At 38.6% G+C, this 12,495-nt stretch overlaps 1 protein-coding gene across 2 annotated transcripts in view; it reads right to left on the bottom strand.

Annotated features, from left to right (window-relative positions):
* Positions 1-12,495, bottom strand: part of acot7 (acyl-CoA thioesterase 7) — a 69,624-nt gene that overhangs the window by 46,786 nt on the left and 10,343 nt on the right. For both annotated transcript variants that reach the window (XM_023270864.3, XM_023270863.3), the window contains exons 4-5: positions 1,437-1,528; positions 1,002-1,116 (exon numbers count right to left, since the gene is read on the bottom strand). In XM_023270864.3, coding sequence (XP_023126632.1) covers positions 1,002-1,116; positions 1,437-1,528 — 207 coding nt within the window. The remainder of the gene's footprint in view (positions 1-1,001; positions 1,117-1,436; positions 1,529-12,495) is intronic.

Below are 12,495 nucleotides of genomic sequence, written 5' to 3' on the forward strand. Positions count from 1 at the left end.
CATGACCATCTATAACCAAACACCACATGGCATTTTTACAGAAAGATTCTCTAAATATTATATATACAACTGAGTAAAATTGCAATTGAAAGTTATTTCTAAAGATATTGTAGTAAACCTGTTGACGTGATCAATCCAGTTTCTCATACACAGATACAATTTGTTATTTTCCATCTAAAATTTGATATATTGCCAAAAAAGAAATATCTGTCATGATTATCTCAACTTAATGAAAAGAACACAATCCAAACTATTTCTGAATCAGCTCATTTTATTATTGTTCTAATGAGCTAAACAATGGTTATTTAGTTGACATTTTAGTTATATCCAGTCATTTTTTATTAATAAAGGATTGTTTCCATTATAAATAATTATGGAATTTGAAAATACATGATCATAATGAACATAAAAAACATTAGCTTTTTTACTTTTAATAAAATAAAATGTATGCAAGATATATCCCACGGACTTCAACAGTCCCTCAATTATAGATTGACCTACCTGCTGATCTACAGTAAGTCACACACACCTTTTAACGGATGTTGTGTGGCAAAATTAGAGAATTACATAACAGCTTTAGTATGGTTGAATACAGTTACGTCAGGGAAAAAAAAACGACTAATATTTAATAAAAGTGGATGTTTGTCTTATGGGTCATGTACAGATGTTAAAGCTGCAACTGGAATGTTCAGGATTATTAATTCATCATTGCTTTATCTTAGTGTTTAACAGTATAATCTACATTTTTCACTCCATTTTCACTTCATTCTGTGGCTCGTTTTTGCAGAACTGAGTTGCAAAAGTGGCAGCAGTGTAAATACACACAGAATTATTGTGTGTACTGAAGTTTCTCAAATTACTACAACCAATGCACCGAGTTCAACAAGTACAACAAGCATTCTCAAGTTAAACCACAACGACACTTCTGATCACAACACACTGTAAACATGAGACATAACAGATGGTCAGTCTGATTCAGGACCTAGTGGATGCTGCATTACCTGGGTCGGCTGGAGGTGGAACTATCTCTTCAATCTTAGCTGTTTTCTCCAGTCTCTCTATCTTCTGAGCATCGTAGCGCTTCCTGCCCTCCTCCTCTTGTTCTGCACTAGCATACTATACATATATAAAAAAGATATATACAGTATGAGCATATGCACAGATGTATACATCCACTCAAACATCAGTCTGAGCGTGAGTACATGTGGTGTAAGTAAAGACTTGAAACACTCTGACATTTACAACAAAGACAACTGAAATGGACTTTTCACACTGTTAAATGTCAACATTTTTATCTTGACCAGATGGCCTCTCCTGTGGATTCGCTCTCCTTGGCTTCCAGTAATGTCATTTTTGATATACACACGAGAGGCAGAGAGTCACAGAGGCAGAGAGGAGCTGACAGGTAAAATGCCAAACTTCAGGTTTCCGTGTACCTTGATGGGCGGCACCTCCACGATCCTGCCCACATCCTGCATGGACAGGGGGACGTACCACACCGCTGCCTTGCTGGCCAGCTTTCTGGCACCTGCAGTTACAGAGAAAAGGATGAAAATGTCAGCAAGGAACAACTTCACAGCTTTATTTTATCCCATAAACAGACAGTTTTTTGCCTGTAAAAGTTTTGACACATCTTTCGAACAAAGCAACAATGGAGCAAATGATTCTGAAATTGCTGTTGTCAAAACAGACACTTTTATTAACACCCCAGTAAAAGTCAATCCAGTTTTTAACAAATCCATTGGTGCTGCATGAAGATTTCTTCTGCAAACAAAGGGACAGAAAACAAATGAGGACTTTGTTCGAAAGACAATCATTCTTGTCTATTCAGAACACAAGTATAAGAGTTTGCATAATCTACAAATCCTGAACTTTCGGCGTTTCTGTGTTAAATGGATTAAATACAAACAGCAGCGCGCTCATCAGACTCTGTAGTATGCACTGAAAAAAATAACTCTTTGAGTGAACTGAAAAAAATCAAGGAAAGAATTTCAAGATGATTAAACTGCTTTCATAAAGTATGAAATAATTATTTTCATCCAACTCGACAAACTTGAGCTGAGTTAACTCAATTCCTGTTGTCCTCATTTACAGGCACCAAAAAATATTGTTTCCTTGTCTGAAAAAAATTCAAAAATTCAGCAAAAAAATTCCACAAATTTCTGAAAATTTGCAAAACTTTCAGGAAGAAAATTTCAATAATTCCTTAAAAGTTTCCCTTAAAAGATTTTTTTTTTTTAAGTCCCAAATTTGGCAAGAAAATTCTTGTAAATATTTTCAGAAAATGAGTAAAAATCTTCCAAAACAATCCTAAAAATATCTAAAATCATTACAAATGTGTCAGTAAAACTTCTAATATTTTCTTTAAGAACATTTACATAAAAATCAACCAAAATCCAGCGAATTTGGTTGATTTTTTTGTTAATGTTCTTAAGAAACATTTTTAACATTTCTTTTTTCCACCAAAAAATGTTGAAAGACTTCCCAGAAATGTTGAAAATGTGGACATCAGAAGTTTCACTGTGAAAATATTTTCTTTTTCCACATTTTCAAATTTTAAAATGGGTCAGTTTTGACCTGCAGGACAACACAAGGGTTAATTCACTTTTTTTTTAACTTAATTTGGAGCCAACATAATTTACTTGAGTTAACTTCATTTGTTAGGGTTCATTGAACTCACTTCCTAAGGGCTGATCCAACCTTTTTCAATATAGTCAGATTTGTCAAGCAAAGTTAAATAAATCGGGTTAATCTAGTTTGAGTAAATCCAGTTATTCAAACTGAAATGCACACTGTCTAGATAAAGACATTTAATTATGTGGAAATTCTTTCCATGATTTTTCAAGTTCATTCAAAGCATATTCATTTTAAGAATAGAACTTAAGTAAGCTAACTCTCAATACCAGATATTGCAACCAGCTGGGTGTCAAGGGTGGAAGAAGGAAAGAGTTGACAATAAAATCTATTTCTCCGAACACAGTACAATGCAACACCGGAAGCTGTTAAACACAAAACAGTTTGTTCCAAAATGTTCCAATACCACGATAAACAACATAAAGCACACTACTTCCCTTATTTTTTAAAGTGGAAACAAAATTAATGTAAGTGGATAGTACTTAATTTTTTTTTAATAAAGCTGTGAAAACAATGATGTAAACAACAGGGTACAGTGAGAGAGTCTGCAGCATCTGCATTGTCTTCCCACAGAAAGTTAAGAACCAGAAGATCAGAAGACCAAACTCACGTCTCGTAGCAATCAGGCGGAGAGGTTGTCATAGTGATATCTGTTCTATTCTGCCCACACTTTTTCCCTTAATTCGCTAACAGAGAGGGAGAGGGGCTATTTCGAGGTGGCGTTGTTATGGCACACGAGGGAGGTGAACAGATTAAAGGCAGTGCAGGGCCAGCAGGTTGGAATAAAATCACTGTCTTTAAGTGTTAAGAGCTTTTACTTGTGGCTGCAGCATCTGATGAACTTACTGGGTTTATATAAAGACCCATGAGGCTGATATTCAAATGTATTTATTAGATGCTGATTAAAGAACCGATTTCTAATCTACCAAATAATCTTTTCTGTAATTGGTGCTTTGCCCACCTATTTTATGACGCTCAGCACGCAGTAATTTAAAATTGCATGAATGTGTTCAGCAACAACATGCTACTAAAATTAGGACGTCTCATAAATAAAAGCGCTTTAATGAAAATGGAGGATTGTGGTAACGGTTAGTGTGAGCTCCGCGGTCACCGGTAAACCAGCCAGAGACTTTGCACAAGGACACGTGAAGCTAAGAGAAGAGAGTGGGAGTGGCGGCTTATGGCAGGCCACTCCAGGGAAATAACATTTGCATTTTACACCCGAGTTAAAACTGTGCAGACAGCCGGGCTTCGTTGCCATGCCGACCACGCTTCCCCTTCTCCTCCTCCTCCTCTCATTGGCTCACGCCCTTGCCAGCAACCAGGAAGTTGCCCACAGGAGAAAGGGAGGCATATTTACATATCCTTGACTCAACCAAAGACTGAGTGACTCCAGTCTATTATTAGCTCCCGCTGGACCTCGTAAGCGAACTGTGTTTAGGATGGAGGGACAAAGGGCAGGAAGGAAAGAGAAAGAGAGAGAGAGACAGAGGATGAAGCACCAGAATGAACCGCCGGGCTAAGAACCATTCCCAGTCCGACTTATGACCTTTTTGACCAGAATGGAACCGGGGGAACTGGCTTTGAATTTGAAATCCCTCTGCATCGAATAAACACAATGTCAATATCTGACCATGTCATCCTTATACCCTTTACAGCATGTCCACTAACACATCCCATATTATTCCCCTTCATCCTTGCAACATCGTACATTTTCTTTAAGGGAAAACAAATTAGAGGCAAATACAACATGCACAAATATTTACCTAAATGTGGAATTGGTCTGAGCTTTGAAAGTCCCTGCAGAAAAATGTGCTCATCACTGAGAGACTGCTTTATTGTACGTGTTGGTTTGTGCGATTACAGAACACTGAATTCAGGCACAAAAGATGGCTCTGAGCTAGCAGAAGGGACAGCTGGCTTACTTAGTTAGGATTAATGAATTACTGAACAGGAAGATTTTGGCTACATCCACCGTGAACACAAGTTCCACAAATCTGCTCAGTGAAATTTCCACTCTGTGGCACAACGTTCAATAAACGCACAGACTGCAGTGACTTTCTGCCTGCTTTTTCAAGTTCATCTGGTGGCAGCTCTAGAAGCAGGGATGTAAAAGGGCACTGTGATGACAGCTGAGACAAATGGCACCAAGCAGAGGCAGGCTTTTTTGTTTGGTTTTTAACTGATGGTGTTCTAGTGCACAGTAAAAAATGTTTGTATATTGATGGTAAAAATCTGTAAACCCTAAAACAGTTTGATGCAGTTTATAAAACACTGAATCACTGTAAACAGGTTCATCAGGAGAAAAGTGTGTTTTTGATCTTTTTTTCTCTTGAAAAAATACATTTCCCAACTCTTGCACAGTTTTTAATGGAAAAATGCCGTAATATGTAGAACAATACTGTCATTTTTGCATTTAATTCTCGAAAACAATAACATTTTTCCCAGTTAAATGTGCATATTGTTGTACTGATAAAGGAAACGTGCTGAAATATTTATAACAAGTAACATGGAGATTTCTGCATTTACTACATGTAAAATACAGTCTGCTATCGGCCAGATTGATGGACTTTTATGTTAATAACAGACATATGCTGTAACATTTATGACAGCTTTAACTGCAACTTTGCTAAAAATACACATATTTAATGTTAAATACACTAACTGTTGTGCTGATGATGGAAAAATGCTGTAATATTTATAATAAGTTACACAAATTTTATTTTATATAGTATTTTCATGTACATTTTCACATTTTTAAAGGTTAAAACCTTTTTTTTTTTACAGTAAAATATGGAATGGAGCATGTTTTTAACCCTAAAATCATCAATATCAATACATTTCTCTACCATAAATGTAGAAAATATTTTACCGTAATTTTATGGTAGCATTCTGGCAACCATAGCTGACAGAATTTTACCGTAAACACAACATTTTGTTTTTTACAGCGCGGAGGCAGACGGGTGTGTGACTGACATGCAGCGCTGCAGTGAATGCATTAACATGCAAGACGGTGGGACGGAGGATATTACCCATCAGACAGCCCAACTACAATTACCCGACTGATTTAATGCAAGCAGCAATAAAGAATACTGATATGAGCTCAATAACAGTCTGTTAGTTGACAAACAAAACAAAATTAATCCGACTGTTATTGTTTCGACCCTGAAAACATTTAACTCTGAGCTGAATACAGAATCCATCGAATCAGATATAATCTACAAAACAAACCAGCAGCTGTTGTTAAGCTGTTTTAGAAACACAGGCAAAGTTGTCCTTTTTTAACCACATGATAGGCTGCAGAAATCCCAAACATTGTGCTCTGTCGTATTTAATTATACATTAGAACATTTTTGGGCACTGATGTGAGTATTGACATGGGTGCTTAAGTGGGGGTAAAGTCCCTCCAGCACAACTTCAAGCCTCATCCAATCCCTTTAATCGACATTTAAGGCATCAATCATGGCTTCACAGCATTCTTGATAACTCCTAAATGCACATTTTTTGCTCTGAAGGCTTCGAATGGTCTCAGTCTAAACTACTCGGATATCTTTGATCTCTTGTTGTCCCTTTCCTCGTCCCTTCCTTTCTTCTCCGTTAACTTCACCCTCATCCATTTCTTTCACCTCAAGCGGTTCACTTGATTTATTGCTGTCTTTTTACTCATTCGCCCCTCTGCTCTCCACTTTATCTTCCACTCAGTATCCTTAATTCTTCCTCAGAGCAGGGGAAAAAAGCCCCTGTTTTCTTTTCTCCTTCCTGAACAGCGTGTTCCAAGACAGTGCAGAGGGGGTTGTTCTTGGTGTTTGATCCCCGTGATCAAAACCACAGATTTTCCATTGTGCCGAGCCAAGGCTCCATTACTTTTAACTGCACTACAGTCCAGCTGTGAGATGTTATAGCCTGATAGGAGCAGACTAAACCATGCCAGGGGCAGACTTTTGGGATGGTGTTTTCTGGGTGAAAAGGAATCTTCAGTTTAAGCATTACTGAATATTTTGCTAAAAACTCACACAAAATTCATATCTGAGAGGTCCAGCAGTGACAACAAGCTGATCCACAGCTGATAAATTCCAGAGGCAATCCATCTAAGCAGCTCCCTGTTGTACTCAACTAACCTTTATTGTGTAGCAATATCCTGTGGAAAAAAGTTAACTGAACATACTGCAAGTTTTATTTTCCTCTCAGTCTAAATTTCACAATTATTTTACCAAAGTAACATAAAATTGCCATAAAATCTGTCTAAAATAACTTAAAAGTGTCCAAATTGACGCATTAATTGTCTTAAATAACTTGAAAACTGTCCAAACTGACTTGAAACATGTCCAAAATGACAGTTTTGGACATGATATGCCCTCGTACTTTATTTCTAAAGGTCTTGTTGTATTATGTGAATTATACATCTTTTAAGAGGCGTTAACACATAAAAACCACATATCTCTTTTTTCCTGCTATAGACGCTAATGACAGCTAAATAACTGGACGATTTAATAACAAGAAAGCGTGACTGATTGCTTTTCAACTTAATGAGCTGCAGAGCTCAGCGGAAACCCGGAATAACACGTTGTAACTGTGAGCGTTCTTCATGTTCATGCAGCTCTGTGGCTGTACGTGCAGTTGTGTGACCTACCAGGATCATGACTGGAGCTGTCATGCTACAATATTTTAAGCCTCAATCCACAATACATCGCTCTCAGCTCTGTCTATGCATGTGTGTGAGGAGGAGGCACGCTCTGTTTATGCTGCGTTTATGCAAATGTGTGCCTGAGTGTGCATGAAATACAAGAAGGACCACCTCTGTAGGAATCTTGTGTGCGTTGGTTCCACATATAGCTGAGCTCAGACACATGTATTTATTGTATTTATGTTTGTTTGTTGTTTTATCTGTGCAGGTCTTCAGTCTGTGTGCACACCTCTGATTACGACTGTGTGCCGTTTTCTAGGTACGTACGAACATTTTCAGACATGTGAGAGCATACGTGGGTACATACAAATGTGTGTGAGCTGTGGTGTGTGTAGGTCTGACTGTGAGCGCGCATGTGTATGTTAGTACGCATGTGCCATCCCCCCAGCGGGGACAATCATCACGGCTCGTGCCCACAGTAGGCAGCCTTACCCTGGGGGTCTGTGAGTGAGGCCTGCCTGACGAGATGCTGCCTGACTGACTGTGGAACCTGGATGCTTGTCTCCTCCCCCAGCACACACACACACACACACACACACACACACACACACACACACACACACACACACACACACACACACACACACACACACACACACACACACACACACACACACACACACACACACACACACACACACACACACACACACACACACACACACACACACACACTGAAACACGTGAAATAAAACATAAATGCACAAGATGACAACGTACTATATGGGCGCAGAGCTGCAGAACCATGCATGGCTGCACAAGCCGTGATGTACACAGTCGTGCATAAAAACACACAAACCGCATTTTCAATTCAGCAGCCAAACAGCATAATTCATTTTCTGTGTTTCTGTCCAAGCCGTCCATCAATCTTATGCCTGATGAATGGGAACAGACCTGGTGAAGAATGTGTAAAACTGTGCCAGGCCTGCCTCGGTGTGAGACTTCTTTTAGCAGGGAGGGAAGTGTGGGTGTTCAGTGTGCATCTGTGTGGGTGTGAGAATGCGTAGGTGTGTGACTTTTTCTGTGTTGAATGTGTCAGCATATCAGGCTCCGCGAGCACACAGGTCATCTCTGCACCAGCTCGTGTGTGTGTGTGTGTGTGTGTGTGTGTGTGTGTGTGTGTGTGTGTGTGTGTGTGTGTGTGTGTGTGTGTATGCGTGTGCGTGTCGTGTACGTGCACGCGTCGTGTCAGAGCATGTGTGCAGGTACATCCACTTGGCATCCGTGTCTGACTGGGCCACAGTGTGTGAGGCCTGATGCTAAGCCGACATGACAGAAGCAAATAATGTCTGCTCCCGTTATCTTCTCTTCCCCCTCGGCCCCGCAGGAACCTTTTAAAGGGCCAAACACTGATGAAAACACACACACACATGCTCACACATGCATGTATAAAACACACATGCGCCAAGCAAAATTATGCATCTAAGTGCAGCAGACACACACATCCTGCTGCACCTTTTTCCACATCTATCAAACGTGCACACCAACATGTGTGCGACCGCAGCCGAGCACGTTCTAACGAGGTTTGCACAAAAATAGATCCATAAAATCACACATCCATATGTTTATTTGGATAACAGCTGTGTCAACTCAGATGCACACACACATGCACACAAGCACACATACATACATAAAGCATAAACTCATGTATGACCCACTTCTTCCAGCTCTCCTTTTGATGTCGGGGCTGATGTATTTCAGATCGAGGGGTAAAAACCGATATGTTCAATCTCTAGAATACTGGAAAACACACCATATTTATTTTTTTTTTATTATTTATTTATATTTTATTATTTATTTTTATTTTTTTCAGTTAAAATTTTTTTTCACCCTTGTATATATTGTAAATAAAGCTGCTGTAACAATGTAAATTTCCCCTGGAGTGGGGAGAAATAAAGAACTTTATCTTATCTTATCTTATCTTATATACAGCAGGGGAGTCAAACTCATTTTAGTTCTGGTTCCACATTCATCCCAGTTTGATCTCCAGTGTGCCGGACCAGTAAAATCACAGCATAATAACCTATAAACAACCAGAACTCCAGATCTGTCCTTTGTCTTAGTTCCAAAAAGTCCATTCTGAAAATGTTCACATTTAAGGAACTGTCTTTTTTACAAAACGTTATGAACAACCTGAAATTTCTTAAGAAAAATAAGTTTCAACAACATTATGCCTCAGTTTATCATTTACTTCCAGATCACAATTTATCTACAAAGGCACAAAACAATCAGTCACAGCAATCTGGAAGTGAATGACATAGTATTTTATTTTATGATCAAAATGACATAAGTCAGACAAAAAAAAGACAAAAAAAAACAACGAAAACAAGACAAAAAACACAAACGAGACAAAAAGGAAACACAAAACAACAAAAACATGAGACAAACGATGAAAGTCTGACAAAAAACTTCACAAAAAACAACAAAAACAAGACAAAATATTACAAAAGCGAGACACAAAGCCACAAAAATGGATGAACGACACCAGCGAGACAAAAAAGACACAAAACCACAAAAAACTACGAATAAAACGAAACACAAAACGACAAAAATAAGACAAAAAAATCAAACGAGACAAAAAGGAAACACAAAACAGCAAAAACGTGAGACAAATGACAAAAGTCTGACAGAAAACTTGACAAAAAACAACAAAAACAAGACAAAATATGACAAATACGAGATGCAAAACGACAAAAGAACAATCTAGTATTTTACTTTATGATCAAAACAACTTGTCATGGTGCAGAAATTATTTTAGATTTACAGTTTTACAAATGGACAGTTTGCAGATGATGTCTTCTGTGTAATTTTTATATTTTACAAAGCCGGGCCAGATTGGACCCTCTGGAGGGCCCCTTTTGGCCCCCAGGCCGCATGTTTTACACCACTGATATACAATTTACTGGTATTCCATTTCAGCTTCAGTGTAGATGGTTAACAGTGTTGCCCGTTTTATTTTCTTAAACTGACACATGTTGCTGTTAAATATGATAATTTGGTCTATAATTTGAACACTTCTAATTACAGATGTTCAGTTTGGCCCACGCAGCCTCCAGGGAGATCTCTGCAGCAAAGTTCTGTATCCCAGAGGATCTAACCTCCACGCCTGCTCCTAACACGAGCTGGATCTCCGCTCATCTACACCCACACTGCAGACTCCACAACTCAAATTGCTCGTTTTTTTTGTTCGTACAAGCGCAGTTTTACACTTTTCCCCAGTGGACTGAGTTGAAAATGCTGGAAATTTGGAAACATATTGAAAAACTGTGGACTCTCTGCTTCTGAAAGTGCAAAAATTTTAGATTTATTAGGATTTCTCGGCAACTTTTACAAGGCTAGCATTGATTTTGCCTCCTATATAAATAAACAGAATCTAGGAATAAACCCTAGATTCCATTTTATTAATAATTCCCGCACTATTAAAAATGTACTGAATGATAAATCCTGTAATATGCTTCGAGCCAAACAGAGCCCCGAGTGTTTCCATTCATCATCTGCCCTCTTCGGGGTCCTTCCTGACAGGCCTGTACTATAGCGGCTGTCCCTGCTGATGCCTGTGTGGATGCATGTATGTACACTGCTCTCCACCTGTCATCTCACATCTCTCCCTACGCCTCCGTCAACCTGCTTCCAGCCCAGCAACCAGCCAACCAACCAGTACAAGCCTGTTGCTAGGGCAACGGCTGTCTAGGGGATACTTCTTTTGTTTCTCACACCTCCTTTCCCTCATCCTTCTTTCTATCTTTTCCCTACTCTCACTTATTTTTCCACTTTCCTTCACTCTGCTATGGTTCTGGCCGTCCTCATGATGATCTGTCCGACTCCTTCAATCTGTCTCCCTCTTTCTCTCATCTAGTCTCTTTAATTTAATTCTAATTAGTCAAAAGATCAGCACAGTGACTCTTAAGCTTTGCTCTTTAGGCCAAAAAACTGCACCAGTATTGCCCAAACTCCTTCACATCAGTTCAACTGTATACTGTGAGTGTCTTTGCATGAATTAATAAGGCAGAAATATCCCACTTTTACATGAATTCAAGTAGTTCCAGTAGAATCAGCACTTGTTTGTTACAGTCTGCATCACTGGTCTCACTGGAATTGAAAGGTTCAGAGATCAGTCCATTGTGCTCTCCGCTGCGTCTTCACTCAAGAGACTCTGAGGATTGTGTGTGCAGACGTAGCCTGCATACATATACAGTGTGTGCGTGCTTTTAGGTGCACATAGCACACAATAAATATGTCCTAGTCTCACTAATGAACAGGAATTACAGGCTGCATCGCTTGGCAGACACTCTAAAACTGGAAAGCAACATACTTTCTATTCCCCTGTCGGTACATAAGGCAGCACCTCATGAAGGCAGAGTTTCATTTTTCACACTTCTCAGAGCGTCGTTGCTTGTTGTGTGCTGCCCTCCACTGATCAAACAGCAAAATGTCACACTCAGGTTATGTTTTAGATCAAATTACTCTTTCTAAATATAAAGGATAGACAAAACGCCCAAACAAATGTCAGTAAATGGAAAAATATCTGCTGAATATTCTCAAACATGGAAAATTAGATTCATGAGTACATTTATAAAATAGCTTCCAAGCCTACATAAGTTATGATTCAGATTTTAATAATAATAACAAAATTTAAGGATAATTTACCAATGCATGGAGCATTTAGCTCTGTATAAACAAAGTAAATAAGAACTGGTGTAAATAATGAGGACATGATGTTTGGTGCAGCAGGCTGTTAAATTTGATGCAAATTTAATTTTGCTTGATTAATAATAGAACAAAAAAATGAAAATGAATTCATGCTATTATTAGAATAAGGTCAAGAAAAAACAGAACTTAGTTAATGAAAAAAGAAGGAAATTCTTTGACCTTCAACCTACTTTACAATTGATGTTCATCAAACAAAAACTTTAAAGAGTTACCAGTTTGAGTCTTTTCCTCTGTTTTCTATTATTGTAAACTGAATCTTTTGAGATTTGCACCAGTGATCAAACAGGACAGAGATCTCATCCTGGGCTCTGGGAAACTGTGATGGGCACATATGACGCCTCATGGACCCAATTATTAACCAATGAATCTGGAAAAACAATCCATCATTAAAAGATTGTAGGAAACACAACAGATGGTAATTATTTGCATATGAATGTGGGTAATAGCATCTGCATGTGTTTGTCTGC

Source organism: Amphiprion ocellaris, chromosome 8 (assembly GCF_022539595.1).
Source record: "Amphiprion ocellaris isolate individual 3 ecotype Okinawa chromosome 8, ASM2253959v1, whole genome shotgun sequence".
Taxonomy (NCBI): Eukaryota; Metazoa; Chordata; class Actinopteri; family Pomacentridae; genus Amphiprion; species Amphiprion ocellaris.